The 16,903-nt window shown below is 42.3% G+C and overlaps 2 protein-coding genes across 2 annotated transcripts in view; one reads left to right on the forward strand and one right to left on the reverse strand.

The window, feature by feature from the left end:
* The first annotated feature begins 471 nt into the window (after positions 1-471).
* LOC117056857 (putative ubiquitin carboxyl-terminal hydrolase 50) lies at positions 472-9,105 on the forward strand. Its single transcript, XM_033167544.1, has 7 exons — positions 472-757; positions 1,770-1,970; positions 3,445-3,640; positions 5,958-6,164; positions 7,858-8,000; positions 8,145-8,277; positions 8,632-9,105. Exons 1-7 carry the CDS (start codon positions 705-707, stop codon positions 8,821-8,823), a joined length of 1,125 nt encoding a protein of 374 aa, XP_033023435.1. The 5' UTR covers positions 472-704; the 3' UTR covers positions 8,824-9,105.
* A 564-nt stretch (positions 9,106-9,669) lies between these two features.
* Positions 9,670-16,903, reverse strand: part of LOC117056859 (ubiquitin carboxyl-terminal hydrolase 8-like) — a 32,308-nt gene continuing 25,074 nt past the window's right edge. Inside the window, 6 exon segments of the mRNA XM_033167546.1 lie at positions 9,670-10,329; positions 10,545-10,677; positions 11,752-11,894; positions 12,042-12,278; positions 16,564-16,630; positions 16,632-16,772. Of these exon segments, the coding sequence (XP_033023437.1) occupies positions 10,144-10,329; positions 10,545-10,677; positions 11,752-11,894; positions 12,042-12,278; positions 16,564-16,630; positions 16,632-16,772 (907 nt within the window). The 3' untranslated portion in view covers positions 9,670-10,143.

Below are 16,903 nucleotides of genomic sequence, written 5' to 3' on the forward strand. Positions count from 1 at the left end.
TGGTGTGGTTAAACAATTTAAAAAAAACAGACGTGAGTTTTAGCACACATGAAAAACTTAAAACAAATCCTTATTTCCTGATGAATAGCCTTTGGACTATAATGTAACTTAAACAGAAAACTATCTTTAGAAAGATTCTTCCTCCAAAAGCATTTTATTTTAAAATCTGATTTTTTAAATTTTTATTTTTAATCGTTGATTTTTATCCACCCTGAGCTAAACCCAACTTGGCTATGGGAGAGGTTGGCTGTGGTCCTGTGCTGTCAAACCTGAGCATCATGAGGAATTAGAAGGATCTCACAACCCCAAACAACTTCATTAATAAAACCTGTTGCCCAGGCCTCCTGCATGAGCTGACTCATCCTTGGAAGGCAACTGACTCTAGTCCTCTCTGAAGCGGTTAAGGTTCTAGAACTGCTTGGCCCTTCTATCTTGTTAGGAAAGTCCCCAACACCATCCCCTAGCAACAAGGTAGCGTTGCATTTATGATGCTGGAAGAATCCGTTTGGGAACACTGGGGAGCAGTGCAAAGAGTCATCAGGATAAGCCCATGTATTTTGGGTCCTCTGAACACGCGTAAGATGAAGCAACGTGATTGCACAAGGAAGCAGACCCTCCAAGTGTCAAAATGAAAAAGGGGTGGTGAAAGGGCTGCCAACCCAACTCCACTGAAAGCAACACTTGGTCTTCTTGCAAGCCTGCAAATGGCTTCTAGGTCAACAAAGATGCCTGACAACTTCAATATATATCATCTACTGTGAGTTTCTGTTTTATAAAACCAATCGCTAATTAATTATCATCTAGTGACTGGGGAGAAATCCCTGCATTTTCTCCGTTCCTTGGAGAACTGAGTGTCGCGACCAGCAAATAAGCATGAGGGCAGAAAATTGTTTCCCTATTTTTTTAACGAGAAAGTTTGCTTGGACATGAAACATTTACCCATGGTGCTGGAAAGACTCTAAAATTGACCTCTGGGTTGTGGACCAAGCCTATTTCCAACTTATTTCCCCACCCAGTGCTTTACTGCTTGAACAGTCCGTCAAAAATGAGCATCATCTGTGAAGATAATGTTCTTGTGTTTTGCTGGGCATATACTCAGGGATGTCCTGACAACTAACACCATTTCAGAGGGTGTACAATCTGACAAAACAGTTACCAGGACTTAATTTTTCTTAGATTTAATTTAAACTCACTTGCTTTTAATGCTAAGGCAACCACAACATACATTTTAACTATTCATTGCTTCCACCAAAGAATCTTGGGAACTGTAGTTTAAGCGTCTTCTATCAACTCTCTTCCCCTTCAACTACAGTTCCCAGAATTCTGACTTTTATGAAAGTAGTATGAGTGATTTAAATGTATGGTGCATAAGTCTCAATTAAAGACGTACCAGTAATTGAGGACATAAGGAGGAGGAGGAGGAGGAGGAGGAGTTTGGATTTGATATCCCGCTTTATCACTACCCGAAGGAGTCTCAAAGCGGCTAACATTCTCCTTTCCCTTCCTCCCCCACAACAAACACTCTGTGAGGTGAGTGGGGCTGAGAGACTTCAAAGAAAGAAGGGAATGTCCCTGAGCAGGTGCAGAGTGCATTTATCTTACCCCTGGGCTTGCCATTTGAGTCTTCACACTCATGTTATCTACCCTGCGCAGAGACATGGGTATATATGGAAAGCAATGTTTGAATACACTTGATAAATGTAAAGTCTTTGCTTTCGTCACAATGTGAACAAGGCTTGTTTGACTATAGTTTGGCTTTGGGAATACAGCAAGGGTGCGCTTCCCTTGGAGAGTTCAGATGAGGCAATGGACAGATCCGACGATGAGACAAACCCACAATACCAAGGACTAACTGGTCTGCGGAACTTAGGCAACACCTGCTACATGAATGCTGTCATACAGTGCCTCTGCAGCGTTTCGCCGCTGGTGGAATATTTCCTCTCTGGAAAGTATACAGCATCGCTAAACAAGTAAGTTAATTTTGGTTGTCCGAAGATCAGAGCCTGAACTGGCTCCGAGATCGAAGGGCTTGTTGGCAAGGTGTCCCTGGAGAGCTCCCTCCTTTCTGACCCACTTCCACTCTGGGGATTAGGGGGAAGCCCATCGCTACAGCACTTCCTCCTAGGGATGTCTAATTGATTCCGTACTTTATCTCAATATCGGCCTGGGCGTTTTAGTCAGAGGGGACAAGAGTATGTCCCCAGTACTAAAGTATTATTGGGGGCTGTTCTGTGGAGGAGCCTTGCCCTTGGAGGGTTTCTAGCTTGTTGGAATCCTAAGTCCTCACTGATATACACAAGTGAAATCACCCTTCCCTGTCCTATAGAGTTTGTGTGCAAAGGTAACCGTGCCCCACTGACTCCCCCCCCCCCCATTCCACCAGGTTTCTGCTACGCCTGCTAGATCTACCCTCTCCTAAGAACAAGCACCCCGGCTCACTTATGTTGGCTCAGAAGCTTTTACCGTTGGCATAACATAGAATTGTAGAGTTGGAAGGGACCTCAAGGCTCACCAAGTCCCAACATCCCTGCAATGCAGGAATCCCAACTAAAGCATCCATGACAGATGGCCACCCAACCTCTGCTTATAAACCTCCAAGGAAGGAGAGTCCACAACCTCCGTTCCATTTTCAAACAGCTCTTACTGTCAGAACATTCTTCCTGATGTTTAGTCGGAATCTCCTTTCTTGTGACTTGAACCCATTGGTTTGAGCCCCACCCTCCAGAGCAGGAGAAAACAAGCTTGTTCCCTCTTCCATGTGACAGCCCTTGAGATATTTGAAGATCCTATCTCCTCTCACGTCTCCTCTTTCCCAGGCTAAACATACCCAGTTCCTTCAACCACTCCTCATAAGGCTTGGTTTCCAGACCCTAGATCATCTTGGTTGCCCTCCTCTGCTCATGCATGGTGTCTCTCCTCCAATTGTCTTTGATACCTCTCTGAAGGCTCATCCGTACTTCCATTTGCCCTGGCGCTTCCCCCAGGAAAACCCACATACCCACGACTTTTGCCCAGCAGGCAAATAGTTGTACACGTGACATTTTGCACCGGAGACTGTATCCTTGCTGGTTTTCTACCTGCAAATCTCTCATTGTAGGTTATGCTTACCTATTGGGCTTCGATAGGTCAAAAAGGGGAGGGGCAGAGCAAAGGGCAACTTTGCAGAGCTTAAAATGTCAATAATGAAAGACATTTCCCCAATCTAGCAAACAATAGATGGAGGCTGATCATGGGTATGCTACTTCCCAAAGGCAAAGGCTGCATAGACTTCAAGCTTTACTCAGTGTAGCAAGTGAGATGTATACCTTTTGCTAAGATGCTTTGATCCATTTGGTTGCCCACAGAATTCTAGGAGCCATTGGGATCATACTTTTTCCAGTGTTAACCATGATGGATTATTATCTTTTTCAAAATTATCCTGCACTGCCCTTTTAATCTCTTAAGGGAGGATGGAGAGATAGCGACTGCTTTTGCTTATTTGATGAATGACATGTGGCTGGGGGACTTTGACTGCGTGTCCCCAGAGGTGTTCCGATTGGTCATTGGTGAGCGATACCCAGCTTTCATCAAGAAGACCCAGCAGGATGCCCAGGAGTTTCTGATTTATGTCTTGAATGAGCTCCATGAAGCTCTCAAGAAGGTGAGTCATGGAGTGGAATTCAATTAACCAGCCCCACCAGCACCGAAGCCTGTGCAAGGACTTCCACAAGCAGACTAGGGCTTTCTCCCTTGTCCTCCACCTACGCCCCTTAAAATCGGCTCTGGCGGGTCAGGGAAATCCCCAGAACATCACCCAGGGGAAAGGAGATCGTTCCACCTGGCAATGTGAAAAGCTTGCACCGACAGAACGATGGCCAGAGTGCTATGTTGAATTCCTCTCTGTCTTTATAACTTTCCACTCTAGCTGTCCACTGAATTGCACTGAATTCTCATCTTTTGCAACACGTTGTGGCAATGAGTTCCACAGTCAGATTAAGATGGCGGGAATAATATTTTTGATTTAAGCAGTTTGTCTTCTACTTCTTTTTGAGCTGGTTGACAAATGCTGCTGTGTGTGTGCTTGCCTGCAAATCATCCCCTCCAACACCATCCTTTTCAGTGTAACAGCTATGAGATGCTAAATAATCTTAGTCAAGTGTTACATAAGCATGTGTGAATGTTTGACTGGGTAAACTATGATCTGGGATGATTTGGATGAGGTCTGAGGAGCCCTGAGCTTGTGCACTCCTTTGCTCCCCATGCACCACAATTTCCATATTTATTTCCTGAGTGTTTTTTGTTTTTGTTTTTTTGCAACCCAGTGTTTGCCTATTTCCTCTGAACTAGATGAATGTGATTATAAATCCACATTCAATCCTTGGATGGCAAGCTTGGTTTGTGGACATAACAATTTTTCACTTCATTGCACTTTTCATTTGTATACAGGTGACTCTCAGCTTACACTGGGGTTGCATTTTGGGGATAGTGTGTAAAGCCAAAATTGTGTATAGTCAAAACACATTGGGTTCAGTGGTATTTCCCCCCCCCAACACCTGCCCCCTTTCCACCCCCTTTTTAATTATTTTTTTGCCAAGTGCATAAAGCTGAATGCACACAAGTTGAATGCACGTAACTTGCGAGCTAACCCATACTGCCTGTGCACACAAGCTGAAGAAACAACAGAAATACAATGAAGATTACACATCTCATAACAATCTGATCCAACATAAGTCATCATTAAAAAGACTTGAAATAAGCACCTACTATTGAACAAAGCAATAGTCAATGGTTTATTTTATTTACGCCACACTGGCTCTTCACTCTCAACAATTACAAAAAACAATTATTAAATTATAATCAATTAAAAAGAGTAGCAAAGTCATAATCTGTCAAGAGCCAGGAATTTAATGGTGGGAGGGACCACCCCATAACCCAGGCTCCTATGGCCTCCTTATGCAATGCCAAATAATTTCCTTCCCTTAAAGAGGAAAAACAATACAGGAATCTATACTCAACATTATTTTATGATTCAGCCAGAAGCTTAGCAATAAACCATTCAATACCTTGACTTCGTTCCCTCCAGCTGAGACTTCAACGAGCAAATTTACAGTGGATACTTTATGCATATAGGAAGTGGTAGAGGAAATTGGAGGGAGTACCTATATACTTGAGTATAAGCCTAGTTTTTCAGCACACTTTTTGTGCTTTAAAAGCTGCCCTCGGCTTATACTCAAGTCAACCATTCCTTAAGAAGTGTACAAGAACGGCGGTTCTTTACTCTCCCCAGGCAGCTTGTTCCATTCCTGAACTGCTCACATAAATGCAAACTTTACACCCCAGAAGGCAGAAAGCCTATCAGTTAAGGAAGTATTAAAATCCCACAGGTGCTCACTTTCCCTGGCTCCTGCTTAAACAGGACAGGATCCCAGCCTTCTCTGTATAACACAAGGGAACATTGCGCTGTGAGTTAAACCACAGAGCCCTAGGGCTTGCCGATAAGAAGAATGGCGGTTCGAAACCCTGCGACGGGGTGAGCTCCACAGCAGCAAAGGAGGAAGAGGAAGGAGCAGCCCAAAGGGCTGCTTTGGGCTGCTCGTTCCTCCTCTACCACAGTGGCAAAGGTGAACCGGCTTATACTTGAGTCAATAAGCTTTCCCACATTTTTGTAGGGAAATTAGGTGCCTCGGCTTATATTTGGGTCGACTTATACTCGAGTATATACGGTAATTATTGACAGCCAAGCACTTGTTTTTAATGCATATGGGGATAAATGTAATTTTATAATCTGATCTATCATTAAAAAATCCCAAAATCAAGAAATCGAGGCCTAGCCCTGAGACTCTGATACGGAATACGAATGGGATTGTTATGCTTTTAACGGCAATTTCTTGCTGTGACCGAGGATGATTTTGAAGTTGACTTTTAGTTACAATAGCAAGCAGGAGGGTGGAAATATCGTCACATCTCTTCCCTTGCAGACAAGTAGGAGAAGAAACCAGGGGACCTCATCGTCTGCTTGGGAATCCAGGGGCTGCGTCAGCGAGTCCTCCATAATCACCCGGCTTTTTGAAGGACATCTCAATTATGACATCATGTGTTTGGAATGCCAAACGACGACATACAAAAACGAGATCTTCACCGTATTATCTCTTCCCATCCCTTACGAAACTGAATGCTCGCTAGAGGTATTAGCTTCTCCCTGCTGAACAAAGCCGCCCGAGCTCAAGCCTGGCTTAAATTGTTGCTGCAATGTTGATTTTAACCCTTGTTCAGGCAACTTTCCTGCAGGGCTGGAAACAGCCAACCCCCACCTGTCAGAATGTAAGCCCATCGCTCTATAGTGTAGAGCAGGGGTGGCCAACTCCCAAGAGACTGCGATCTACACACAGAATTAAAAACTGGCCGTGATCTACCCCCTTTTGGGGGTTCAGGTCAAAGTTGTTGAGCTTCTTTTAGGAAGGTCCATTTTTTAGGGGTTCAGGTCAAAGATGTTGAGCTTGTTTGACGGAGGAGGAAAGCCCCACTTTTTTCAGGTGCAAGGCAAAAATGTTGAGCTTTTTTGGGGGGAGCCGAAGTTGTTGAGCTTCTTTGGGGGGAGCCAGTAATCTACCAGTGATCTACCACAAGACGTCCAGTGATCTACTGGTAGATCACGATCTACCTGTTGGACGTGCCTGGTGTAGAGCATCTATCTGCCTTGCAAGCAGAAGGCCCCAGATTCAATCCCAGGCATCTGCAGGTAGGGTTGAAATCCTGGAGAGATGCTGCTGGTTAGTGTAGACCAGGGTTTCCCAAACTTGGGTCTTCAGCTGTTTGGGGACTACAACTCCCATCATCCCTAGCTAGCACGACCAGTGGTCAGGAATGATGGGAATTGTAGTCCCAAAAAAACAGTTGGGAGACCCAAGCTTGGGAAACTTCGGTGTAGACAATGTACCAATGGTCTGACTCAGTATAAGGCAGTTTCCTATGCGTTCCTACATGGTAAATGGGAACATGACTATGGGTCATGCTCGTCCTGAGATGTTGATCGCAGGTAGAAGGTCTCTCTCACTGCAGTGATGGGTTGTAGTGTTAAATAGCTCTGCGGCTACACAAAGACAAATCTTTGGGGAGCTAACCCTCTCAAGTTAGATAATTAGAACGCCTCTCTTCAGCAAGAGTGACTTCCATACAATCCATTAACACAAGACAGTCCCTGCCTGCTGACCAGCAATCTAAAAAACATGATGTACAAGCGGAAAGGGACAGGGAGGGGACGGTGGGGGAGAAGCAAACTCAGGTACCAAATCTTAAATGGTAGATCTCATAATGATCAGGTTGCATAGGAACAGCTCAGGGCAAGGAGGTGCCTGATCGAGTTTGGCTTGTGATTCAAGTTGGTGGAAGGAACCCAACTTCCCACCTCTCCTATTGAAGCAGCCTGATGGAACGGCTGCTGCCAGGTGACAGAGCCTAATGGAGCTAGTCCAGGGGTCAGCAACCTTTTTCAGCCGTGGGCCAGTCCACTGTCCCTCAGACCATGTGGTGGGCTGGACTATATTTTGAAGAAAAAAATGAACGAATTCCTATGCTCCACAAATAACCCAGAGATGCATTTTTAAATAAAAGCACACATTCTACTCATGTAAAAACACACAGATTCCCAGACCATCCGTGGGCTGGATTAAGGCGGCGATTGGGCCGGATCCTGCCCACGGGCCTTAGGTTGCCTACCCCTGAGCTAGTCTTTCGGCAGAGCCGATGGAAGGAGTCCTGCTTTTCAGCAATTATGGAGAAGCACAGTCTGCAGGTAAGTTAGTTATAGTGGTTTGACATGTTGGTTAATAATTCCACTTCTCCCCCCCAAAAAAAATCCCCACCTTTTTGGGGACCCAGGAATGCCTCGAATGCTTCTTTCAGCAAGACATATTGACTTGGAACAACCAGATTAACTGCTCCTGTTGTGGGATAAAGACAGATGCCGCTGTGAAAGCCAGCATAGCGAAGGCGCCAAAAATAATTATCTTCCATCTAAAGAGGTACTGTTCTTCTTATTTACAGCATCTCATGTGCTCTCCAGGTGGCTGTGGTGCAGGTCACAAATGGGGAAGGGGGAATAATTTGCCAAGTAAATTGGGTAAACTATTTGAAAGTGATTCCTGATTATGATAATTTATTTTCAGGTTTGACTGTCAAGGCAGTTATAAAAAGAAACTGAAAACGGACATCTACTATCCGTTAAATAACCTGGATTTGTCCTCTTACATATATCCACTCTTTCGGAAAAACCCAAAATACAGCTTATTTGCTGTGGTGGTAAGTGACATAGAAAACTATTTATTCTAGTGCATATAAGCCTGTTGGTCCAACGTACTCCTGAATCACATCGAAGCTGGGTAAGAAAAGGTGAGAGGGATAGGAAGGTGATGACTGTCTGGGAAACAGGGTACTTTGGGCTCTTCAAAATACATCTCACTCTCTAGTCTATGATCAGGGAGACCCAGATCCAAATGCTAAGTGTCCATAGTCAGATTACAATCTATCAATGTGCTAGTTGCGGGGGAAAGTGGTGGTAGTCATGAAACCATGCCTACCAGGCTTAGCTCCTTGGAACGAATGAACAAAATGCTCTTTTGGTTAGCTCTTGATTTATTGCTATTATTGTTGCAGAACCATTTTGGAGATCTGGATGGTGGCCACTACACTGCGTACTGCAAACATCCCCCCACCCAAAGCTGGTACAACTTTGACGACTCTCAGATCAGCGAGATCCCAGACCCTTCAGTGCAAACGTCTGCAGCTTATCTGCTGTTTTACAGCAGTCAAACTTTCACTGTGCCGGTTAAAAACCAAAATGGCTAGGAAACGCACTGAAAACCATCGTGTACATAGGATGCAGTGGCACTGTTAGCAAACGTTCCCTGACCCGGGCCGGCCAGGTTTCGAGTCATCCTTAAGGAAGAGGAACCACATTTCCTAATGCCTGCGTTCAGGCTGTACGTGGTATTTAGAAATGGGATTGTGAACAGCTTCTCTCTTCAGTGAAAAGACGGATGCCAGACATGAACTCATTTTCAGTAAGCTTTCAGAGAAAGCAGCAAACCGCTAGATAAATAAAGTCTTCCTGGGCAGCCAGAGTCTAAAGGAGTGTTGTTTTTTTATTATTATTACAGAATCCAAGATGAAATATAATTTTAAATCGGTTATATACATATTTGTAGCAGACCTCTGAGAGACCCAGGGACACAGACCCACAAGCCTTAAAAGGGGGCACAGACACTCTAAACAAGTTGTTATTAAGCAGCTGGACCAATTATGGCCCTGTCAGGAGGAGAGCTAATGACAGCAGGCAGTGGCCGCCTTCATCCACTCAAGTTGTACCCAGTGTAAGGCTCATGCAGGGCAACATTGCCCTGCCCTCCCATCATAATACCACTCTTTGGGATCTAGATGGGATTATTTTCACAAGGAGTAAGGGAAATCCAAACTTGTCAAGTGTCCAAAACAGGCAAAGAAGTTCTTTAACAGGCCACTGTATTTTCAAATAATTGCTTCAATAAGTTATTAAAAAGGAAAATATCAATTCTGTAATATATACATTTTAGGGTGTGCAGATATCAATATCGTAGCTCAAACAAAAAAATACAGCTGTGCTATTTCCTTATCTGTAATAATGAAGGTATTTTAGACAAAACAAAAGCAACCCCCTTTCTGTTCTAGTGGTTCTCAAAGGACCACATACCTTTATTATATACATAGTTTGCATGTGCAAGTCTGCAATCAATATGTACACATACATTCCTACCTGCTTACGTCATTCTAAGATATTCACAGTAGAATCAAGCTTAAGGTTAGTGTGAAAAGGCATAAATGTGGGAGACAAAAAAGATATTGTTGGGTTCAGGGGCATTTTAAACCCATTTTAAATTACTTTTTAAAATGGCTAAGCTAGATTTATCATTTTGGAGCATTACTAAAAATAAGTGGTTCAAAACTAGTCGTTCCATATTATTAAACAGCAGAGTTAACAATTTTTGGACTAAGCAATAGCACTAACAGACACCTCAGCTGAGAAACCACTGCAGACATCTTCTTCCTCAGCAACGGACCTTTTACTCATCACAGCTCAGCTTATTCTAGGATGCATTTACAAAAAGACACCAATATTCTTCAAATGTTTCTTTATGTGGCTATATCGGCGGTTCGCTGTTCAAAAGAAGTGTAAAGGAGGATATAAGCAGCTGAGGATTTCACAGAGGATGCAGAGATGTCCGAGACTTCATGGTCATCAAACTTATACCATCGCTGTTTGGCAGCATTTTTGCAGTAGGCTGTGTAATGCCCTCCATCCAGCCCTCCGTAATGATTCTAGACAGAACAGGAATGAAATTAGGGGACTGCAAAATGTTATTTGGCCCTAATACTTTTCAGTTTATGCCTTGATTTTTGAGTACTGGAAAGAATAAAGCCTTCGAGGGGGAAATGTTAATAAACAACACTACATTGCACGTGGTTGCTTAAATGGTGGTGTTATATACAGATTAACTGGCAGGTAAGATTCATAGCTATACAAAATTACTTACAGATACTGCAAACAGGTTATATCTCTTCAAGTTACTCTTTGGGCCAATAACATATTGTGATAAGTCAAGGTTTTCCAATGGGAAGTCCACTGATGACTGAAGCTTTTGCTTCCACCGTCCATCGTAAGAAAACCTAGGCATGAAAAGCATTAAGAATTACATTAAGAGCCAAAAAGGTATTGCGGGGAAAAAACTAAAGCAAGGATTTCCACGCTGCTGTTCATTACACATGTTATGCCACCATACTGTTTTGTTGCTTCTGTTTTGTGTTTTTATCTTCTGATGACGAGTGGTATATAAATCTTATAAATAAAATTAAAATAAAGTAAAATTTCCCAAAGTGTCACCTCTCAGACCAAATAGCAGGATGGCTTAGGATGAATATCACATCCTGAAAATCTCTTGCTTTTATTTAAGGAGTTCCCTGGGTATAATTAAACCTACTCCTTGGTTTAATTAATTTGGTCAGCAGGAAACAAATTGCTTCAGGCCATACTGCCAATGTAACATGTCAAGCAGGGGCAAGGAATGTTTTCTGGCCGGCAAGCCAAATATTTATCTCCCCACCTGTGCTGGGCGAAATTTGACAAGTGGGTGGAGCTGCCCACCAGAAAATCACCCAACACCACTATGATTCTGTGCTTTGAAGCTGCAGTTGTCAGGACTTTAACGTGTAGACTAGTTGAAAGTCCTTTTGCAAGAAGCCCTGTGGGGGTTTTAAAGAGCAATGCAAAACTGTTTGCAAAAGGGCTTTCAAATAGCCCTGCACTGTGCTTTGGCTGCATGTACCTGTTCCCAGGAGAGCAGCCAATACATAATTCACCCCCACCCATTAGTTGTCATCACCTTAGGAGGGATGTCAGCTGACTAGGTGTGGGTTTTGAGAAATGGTATTCTGGGCTGAATTTGACCCCCTGGCAGACAAGATTGGCCTGCGAACCAGAGTTATCCACCAAAATGTAAAATAAGCCCATAAGAGACTTGAGAGAACCTCAAGAGACTGCATTTCTGAACATGAAACAACTCTGTGCTAGAGTACTTCTTTTCATGCAAATGTTCCCTGGTTCAATTCTGTAGCAGCACCAGGTAGGGCTTGGAATGTCTCTGACAACCCAGAGAGCTGCTGCCAGTCAATATGAAGCAGTTTCCTACATTATATATATTTTAAAATCACCATATAGCTTTTAGGGTTACTTTTGAGTCTTACCGCTTCAAGTGCACTAACAAAACAGGGGGCAGCTTCCAGATTTCTAATTTTTTCAAAGAATCTCTTCGGGTTTTGCAATGACTACAATGAAATCTATTGTTATCCGTCAGTTTTTCTTCTTTGGAGAATAATCTAAGGCATTCCTAGGGAGGGAAAGCAAAAACAAAACACAACCTGAATTCAAAGGTTTAGAGCAGAGTTAAGGATTTATAGGAACAGTTTTGTTGAAAGAAAAACTGGGAAAGTTAAACATTGTTAACTAGTGACCTAAAGTCACTCATTTGACTAACCTGTAGGGTGCATTTACTGGTAGATGCAAGTGGCAAGGACAAATGCATAAAAGCCTCAAAGGTCCGAGACTTTTTGTGACACGTAAGACACTGAACTGTGGATTTGAACTGTCCTTGGAAGAGAGCAACGATAATTGATTCATTGAGCAGTTTGTGTTTGTGCCAGGCAAGTTCCGCCGCTTTGAAGTCATCCAGATGATCATTATTTTCTTCTTTGTAACGTTTTCTGTTGTCAGCCTGGAAAGTTGGGAAATTTAAAAAAAAAATGCTTTAAAGCATACCTGAAACACATGAGGGTAAGTTTTACAGACAGGAACATCATCATGTGGAGCTATGGAAAGACAGAAGGAAGGTGATAATGCCAAACATGCAAACATTGAAACAGATTCTTTGAGCACCCTGGCTATGTTGTGCTATTGCTTTTTTTCTTGGCCAGAAGCATGGAAACCTTCTGCCAAGAGTCACAGATTGAAAGCATTTATTTGTACATGCGAGAACAGATGGATAGTTTTCTTTGAATCCTTTCCTTTGCTTTTCTTACCACTATTCTCCTTTTCTCTCGTGTTTGGATTATTTTGCTACTGTTCTTTTATCGTTGCAAATATACGCTTTACCTAATGTGTATGTAAACAAAAAAACCCAGCAAATGCATCTTTTTTAAAAAAGCGTCACATTTCTTTAAGGGCCACATACCAGCAGTGAATAGGGCCATGTCTCCCTTCTTTCTCCTCCCCCCACCCACAAGGGAGCTGCTGCCAGGCAAGTGACAAGATTGCTCTTGATAGAGGTCTGAACAAATAGCTTGCAAATGCTCCTAACTTTCTCTCTCTTCACTTGTTTTGGTTCTTGCCCCCTTTGCCCTCCTCTTCTACCTCTGACTACCCTCCCCACTACAACAAGCCTCCAAAGCTTACAGCGAGCTTTTAAAGCAGGTGAGTATCACCAAACCCCATACTGAAGATGGCATGGAAAGCTAGGGCTGAGCAATTGGGGTTTGGGCTAAAGGCCATCTGGAGAGAACACGGCAAAAGCAAGATTCAAACTGCTGATTCAAATCTGTAGCTCAGCTTTTTAGCTACATTCCACACCAGTCTGTACACTATCTACCTACAGTCGTACCTTGGTTGTCAAACGCCTTGCGACTCGAACGTTTTGGCTCCCCAACACCACAAACCCGGAAGTGAGTGTTCCGGTTTGCGAATGTTCTTTGGAACCCGAACGACCGACGCTGCTTCCGTGGCTTCCGATTGAGTGCAGGAAGTTCCTGCAGCCAATCAGAAGCCGCGCCTTGGTTTTCAAATGTTTTTGGAAGTCAAACGGACTTCCGGAATGGATTCTGTTCAAGAACCGACTCTCTCTCTCTCTCTCTCTCTCTCTGTGTGTGTGTGTGTGTGTGTGTGTATAAAATCAACTGAATCATGCCATCCCTGCTTGTAATCTAAAGGAAGTTCTCAAGCCTGGATAGCTACAGGCTTCCTAATTGAAGTTGGGGGAAACTGAAGATGGAGAATTCAGTTGGCAACATTCTCTTGTGTCTTCTCTAGCCTAACTGTGCAGGGAGGTCCAACTCAAAAGCTTGTGAAATGTGGAGCAGAGTCTACACATACAGCGGAATATGGCAGAATGGACCGTAGCACTTAATTGCTGCTGGGATATCATGTTAATGAATGCTCCCTTATTTTAACACATTTTAAGCAGAATATGAGCCCAAAGGCAAAGGGATGGGATAAAGGTTTATTTATACTAACTTTCTATCTGAAGTGAGTTTTTTTGGGGAGGGTGTTACGTGGGGGAGCGTTCAGAATGGCGTTCCCCAATCTGCAGTCTGAAGTAGTACAGTCGATTCCGCAATTTAATTCTGCTATTTGTGTAACCTAACTAAGAAATGGCAGTTGCAATGGATTGGAGGAACGAGACACACTCAAAGGAGGTTATAACCATAACCTCCTTTTTGCAGAGCTTTGTGTTTTAGGAACAGAACACTGAATAGTTACAGTGGCATCCAAGAGTGAAATGAAGAACAGTTGTTGTTTTTTCCTATCACACTCATGACATGGCAAAACAACAATAAATCTATGTACTAGACAGAAGATGGGTAATAAAAGTTTGGTTTACTTACTCTCTAAGAGGACATCATAGTTTTTGTAAAAATAGGAGGGGAAAAAAGACTGAAAAACAGATCTTGCAAAAAAAAAATTCCAGTTATTACACAGCTAATTTCAGGAAAGGTAAGCTAGATGAGGATAACATGATGGACAAACCTTTTAAAACTGAACTCAGTTAATAAGAAAACAAATCCTTCAAATTCAAAAGGAAACTAGTATAGTTGTCCTTGACAGATTGTGCCCAATTCCTTTATTGTTACAAACTGGATATTGCAAAGCAGTTTTATACTAAAGATCTTGGCTATTTATAGATGCTTTCTCCTGAAGTAATTCTGATAAGAGATCAGTTAAGCTGCACACATCTGCCTCTGCATTAGAGTTTCCCATTCTTTATGTGGGCATTTTAGAAACAATGATGAACTCGATGGGAAGAAGAGTGAATGTTTGCTGTAATTAAGGATCTTAGGGCTAGCATCGGTTTGAGAAAACAGAAAAGCAACCTTTCCGGTAATCACTCATCTGAATCAGGAGTTTCCTAGATGTTGTCCTCATCAGTACATAAAGAATGGTGCCCCTAGTATTGTCTTCATGCTACTTGGCAAATGCAACATAGGAGTGGGGCTACTCTGCACAGTCCCACTTCCTATTTGCATGTTTATTTTACACATATATAGAATGGCTGAGTAGGGCTACATTCTCTACAAAAAGCATGAACGCTCTCGTGATTTTTGCACCAGGTTTCTGCTTTTAGTAAACTGCTTAATTAACATAGACATTGTTCTGCTGCTTCAGGTCAAAAAGTCTTGTCTAATTTAGTATATCGCCTGCCAACTGTATCCCAGCTACAGGTGAAACTCGAAAAATTAGAGTATCGTGGAAAAGTCCATTTATGTAAGCAATTGTTTTGTTTTTTTGCCAAATCATATTTATTAAAGTTTCCAATACAACAAAATCATATGAAACATTCTTAATTACATTCCAATTATTTATCCAATTATCAGTAAAACAAGAAAGGTTCCAATCAATGTAAGCAATTGTTTTCATTAGCTACTGGAGTTTTAATATATGAGATAAACTCATGACATGCAAAGCGAGATATGTGAAGCCTTTGTTTGTTATAATTGTGATGAATATGGCATACAGCTGATGAAACCCCCAAGTTTGAAATTGTTAATTTTGGGGTTCTCATCAGCTGTACGCCATAATCATCACAATTATAACAAATAAGGCTTCACATATCTCGCTCTGCAGTGTCATGAGTCTGACCTCATATATTGGTTTTCACCTTTTAAGTTGAATTACTGAAAGAATGAACCTTTCCACGATATTCTAAGTTTCGAGTTTCACCTGTAGATAACCCTGGGGAAGCTCAAAACAAAGCATTCTCCGTTGTTTCTTCTACAGCACCTAGTTCTAAAGAACTATATGGAGTCAATATGGCAAACTGTCCCTTCAAGGGGGGGGGGGGTAAAGACACAAAAGCAGAATCCAGAACACCCAAACAAGGATTGAGCATGCTCAGTGGCTACAGAATGTTGAGTGTGTTAAACTATGGATAGGCAGCAAACAAGACTTTGTTAGAATGTCGCTGAAGATTAGGTTGGGAAGGTCTGTAAAAAACCACTGTAAGATAAAATGTATATGGTGCGCTGTTAAAATGCATGGGGAAAAAACCAACATAATGTTGAGTGTCTGTTGGAAATTAAAAATGGAACATGGGGTGTTTGTAAAATAGAATGGAGCAATCTGAAGGCAGCTGGCTGGCTGGCATGCTAAAGAAAAGCACTCTACACTATGACATCTTGTTGGAGGTCCCACTGCTCATTGGCTATGCTAATAAACATCAAAAATCCCATGGCAAATATAATTATACAATGAGTGAAGAAATACTTTTAAAAAATTTACAGCCAAAGCAGTAACAACTGCCCACTTTAGATTTTAGGTCAAACTAGAGGTGATGTTTGTCATGTAGTCTGCCCAGGTGTGCTTGAGTACTTCCTTACTCTCTTAAAAAAAATCCCACTTTTCACCATCTAGGCATTTACACATCTGAAGATAGCCCTGTTTAGGGAAGTTTTTAATGTTTTACTGTGTTTTTAATACTCTGTTGGGAGCCGCCAGAGTGGCCGTGGCAACCCAGTCAGATGGGCGGCATACAAATATTGTTATTGGTCTCAAAGTGACTTACAACAATAAAACATGCAGAATTTAAAACCTCAAGAATTTAAATTCTGTTTAAAAGCAGAACAAACCCAAACACTTCAAATAGCTTGTAAAGGCGGAAGTGCAAACCCCCCTCCCTTTTCCCTCATGGTTCAAACGAAAGAGCAAATACAAAACCTTTTGGTTGGGGGTAAGGGCTCAGCGTGTTAAATTCTGAAACGAAATGCTTCATTTTCATCAAAAATTAAACTTACTTTATTTAAATCTTCATGCAGACCATCCATTAAGAACAGAAGCAATTCTTGAGAGTCTTGCTGGCTACCCTGCAAATTGGTCATTGATCTTCCCAATGGTCATTTTAAAGTCTTTTGGACTGATATATCTGTATTGTCCGGTCCAGAGAGCTTTCACGATAATGCCAAACTCCTCAGCAATTTCACCTTTGTGCCCTAAGAAATTTGACCTGCAAATAACAAGAGAGTTTAATGGCTGACACTGTTTTTAGAGACATAGTTATCTGAAATAAACAGAATGCTGTCACTTGCATGTTTATCCTTATTCCCTGAGTGGAGCAATATATACATCAATAGTAAA

The sequence above is a fragment of the Lacerta agilis genome, chromosome 13 (assembly GCF_009819535.1).
Source record: "Lacerta agilis isolate rLacAgi1 chromosome 13, rLacAgi1.pri, whole genome shotgun sequence".
Lineage (NCBI taxonomy): Eukaryota > Metazoa > Chordata > Lepidosauria > Squamata > Lacertidae > Lacerta > Lacerta agilis.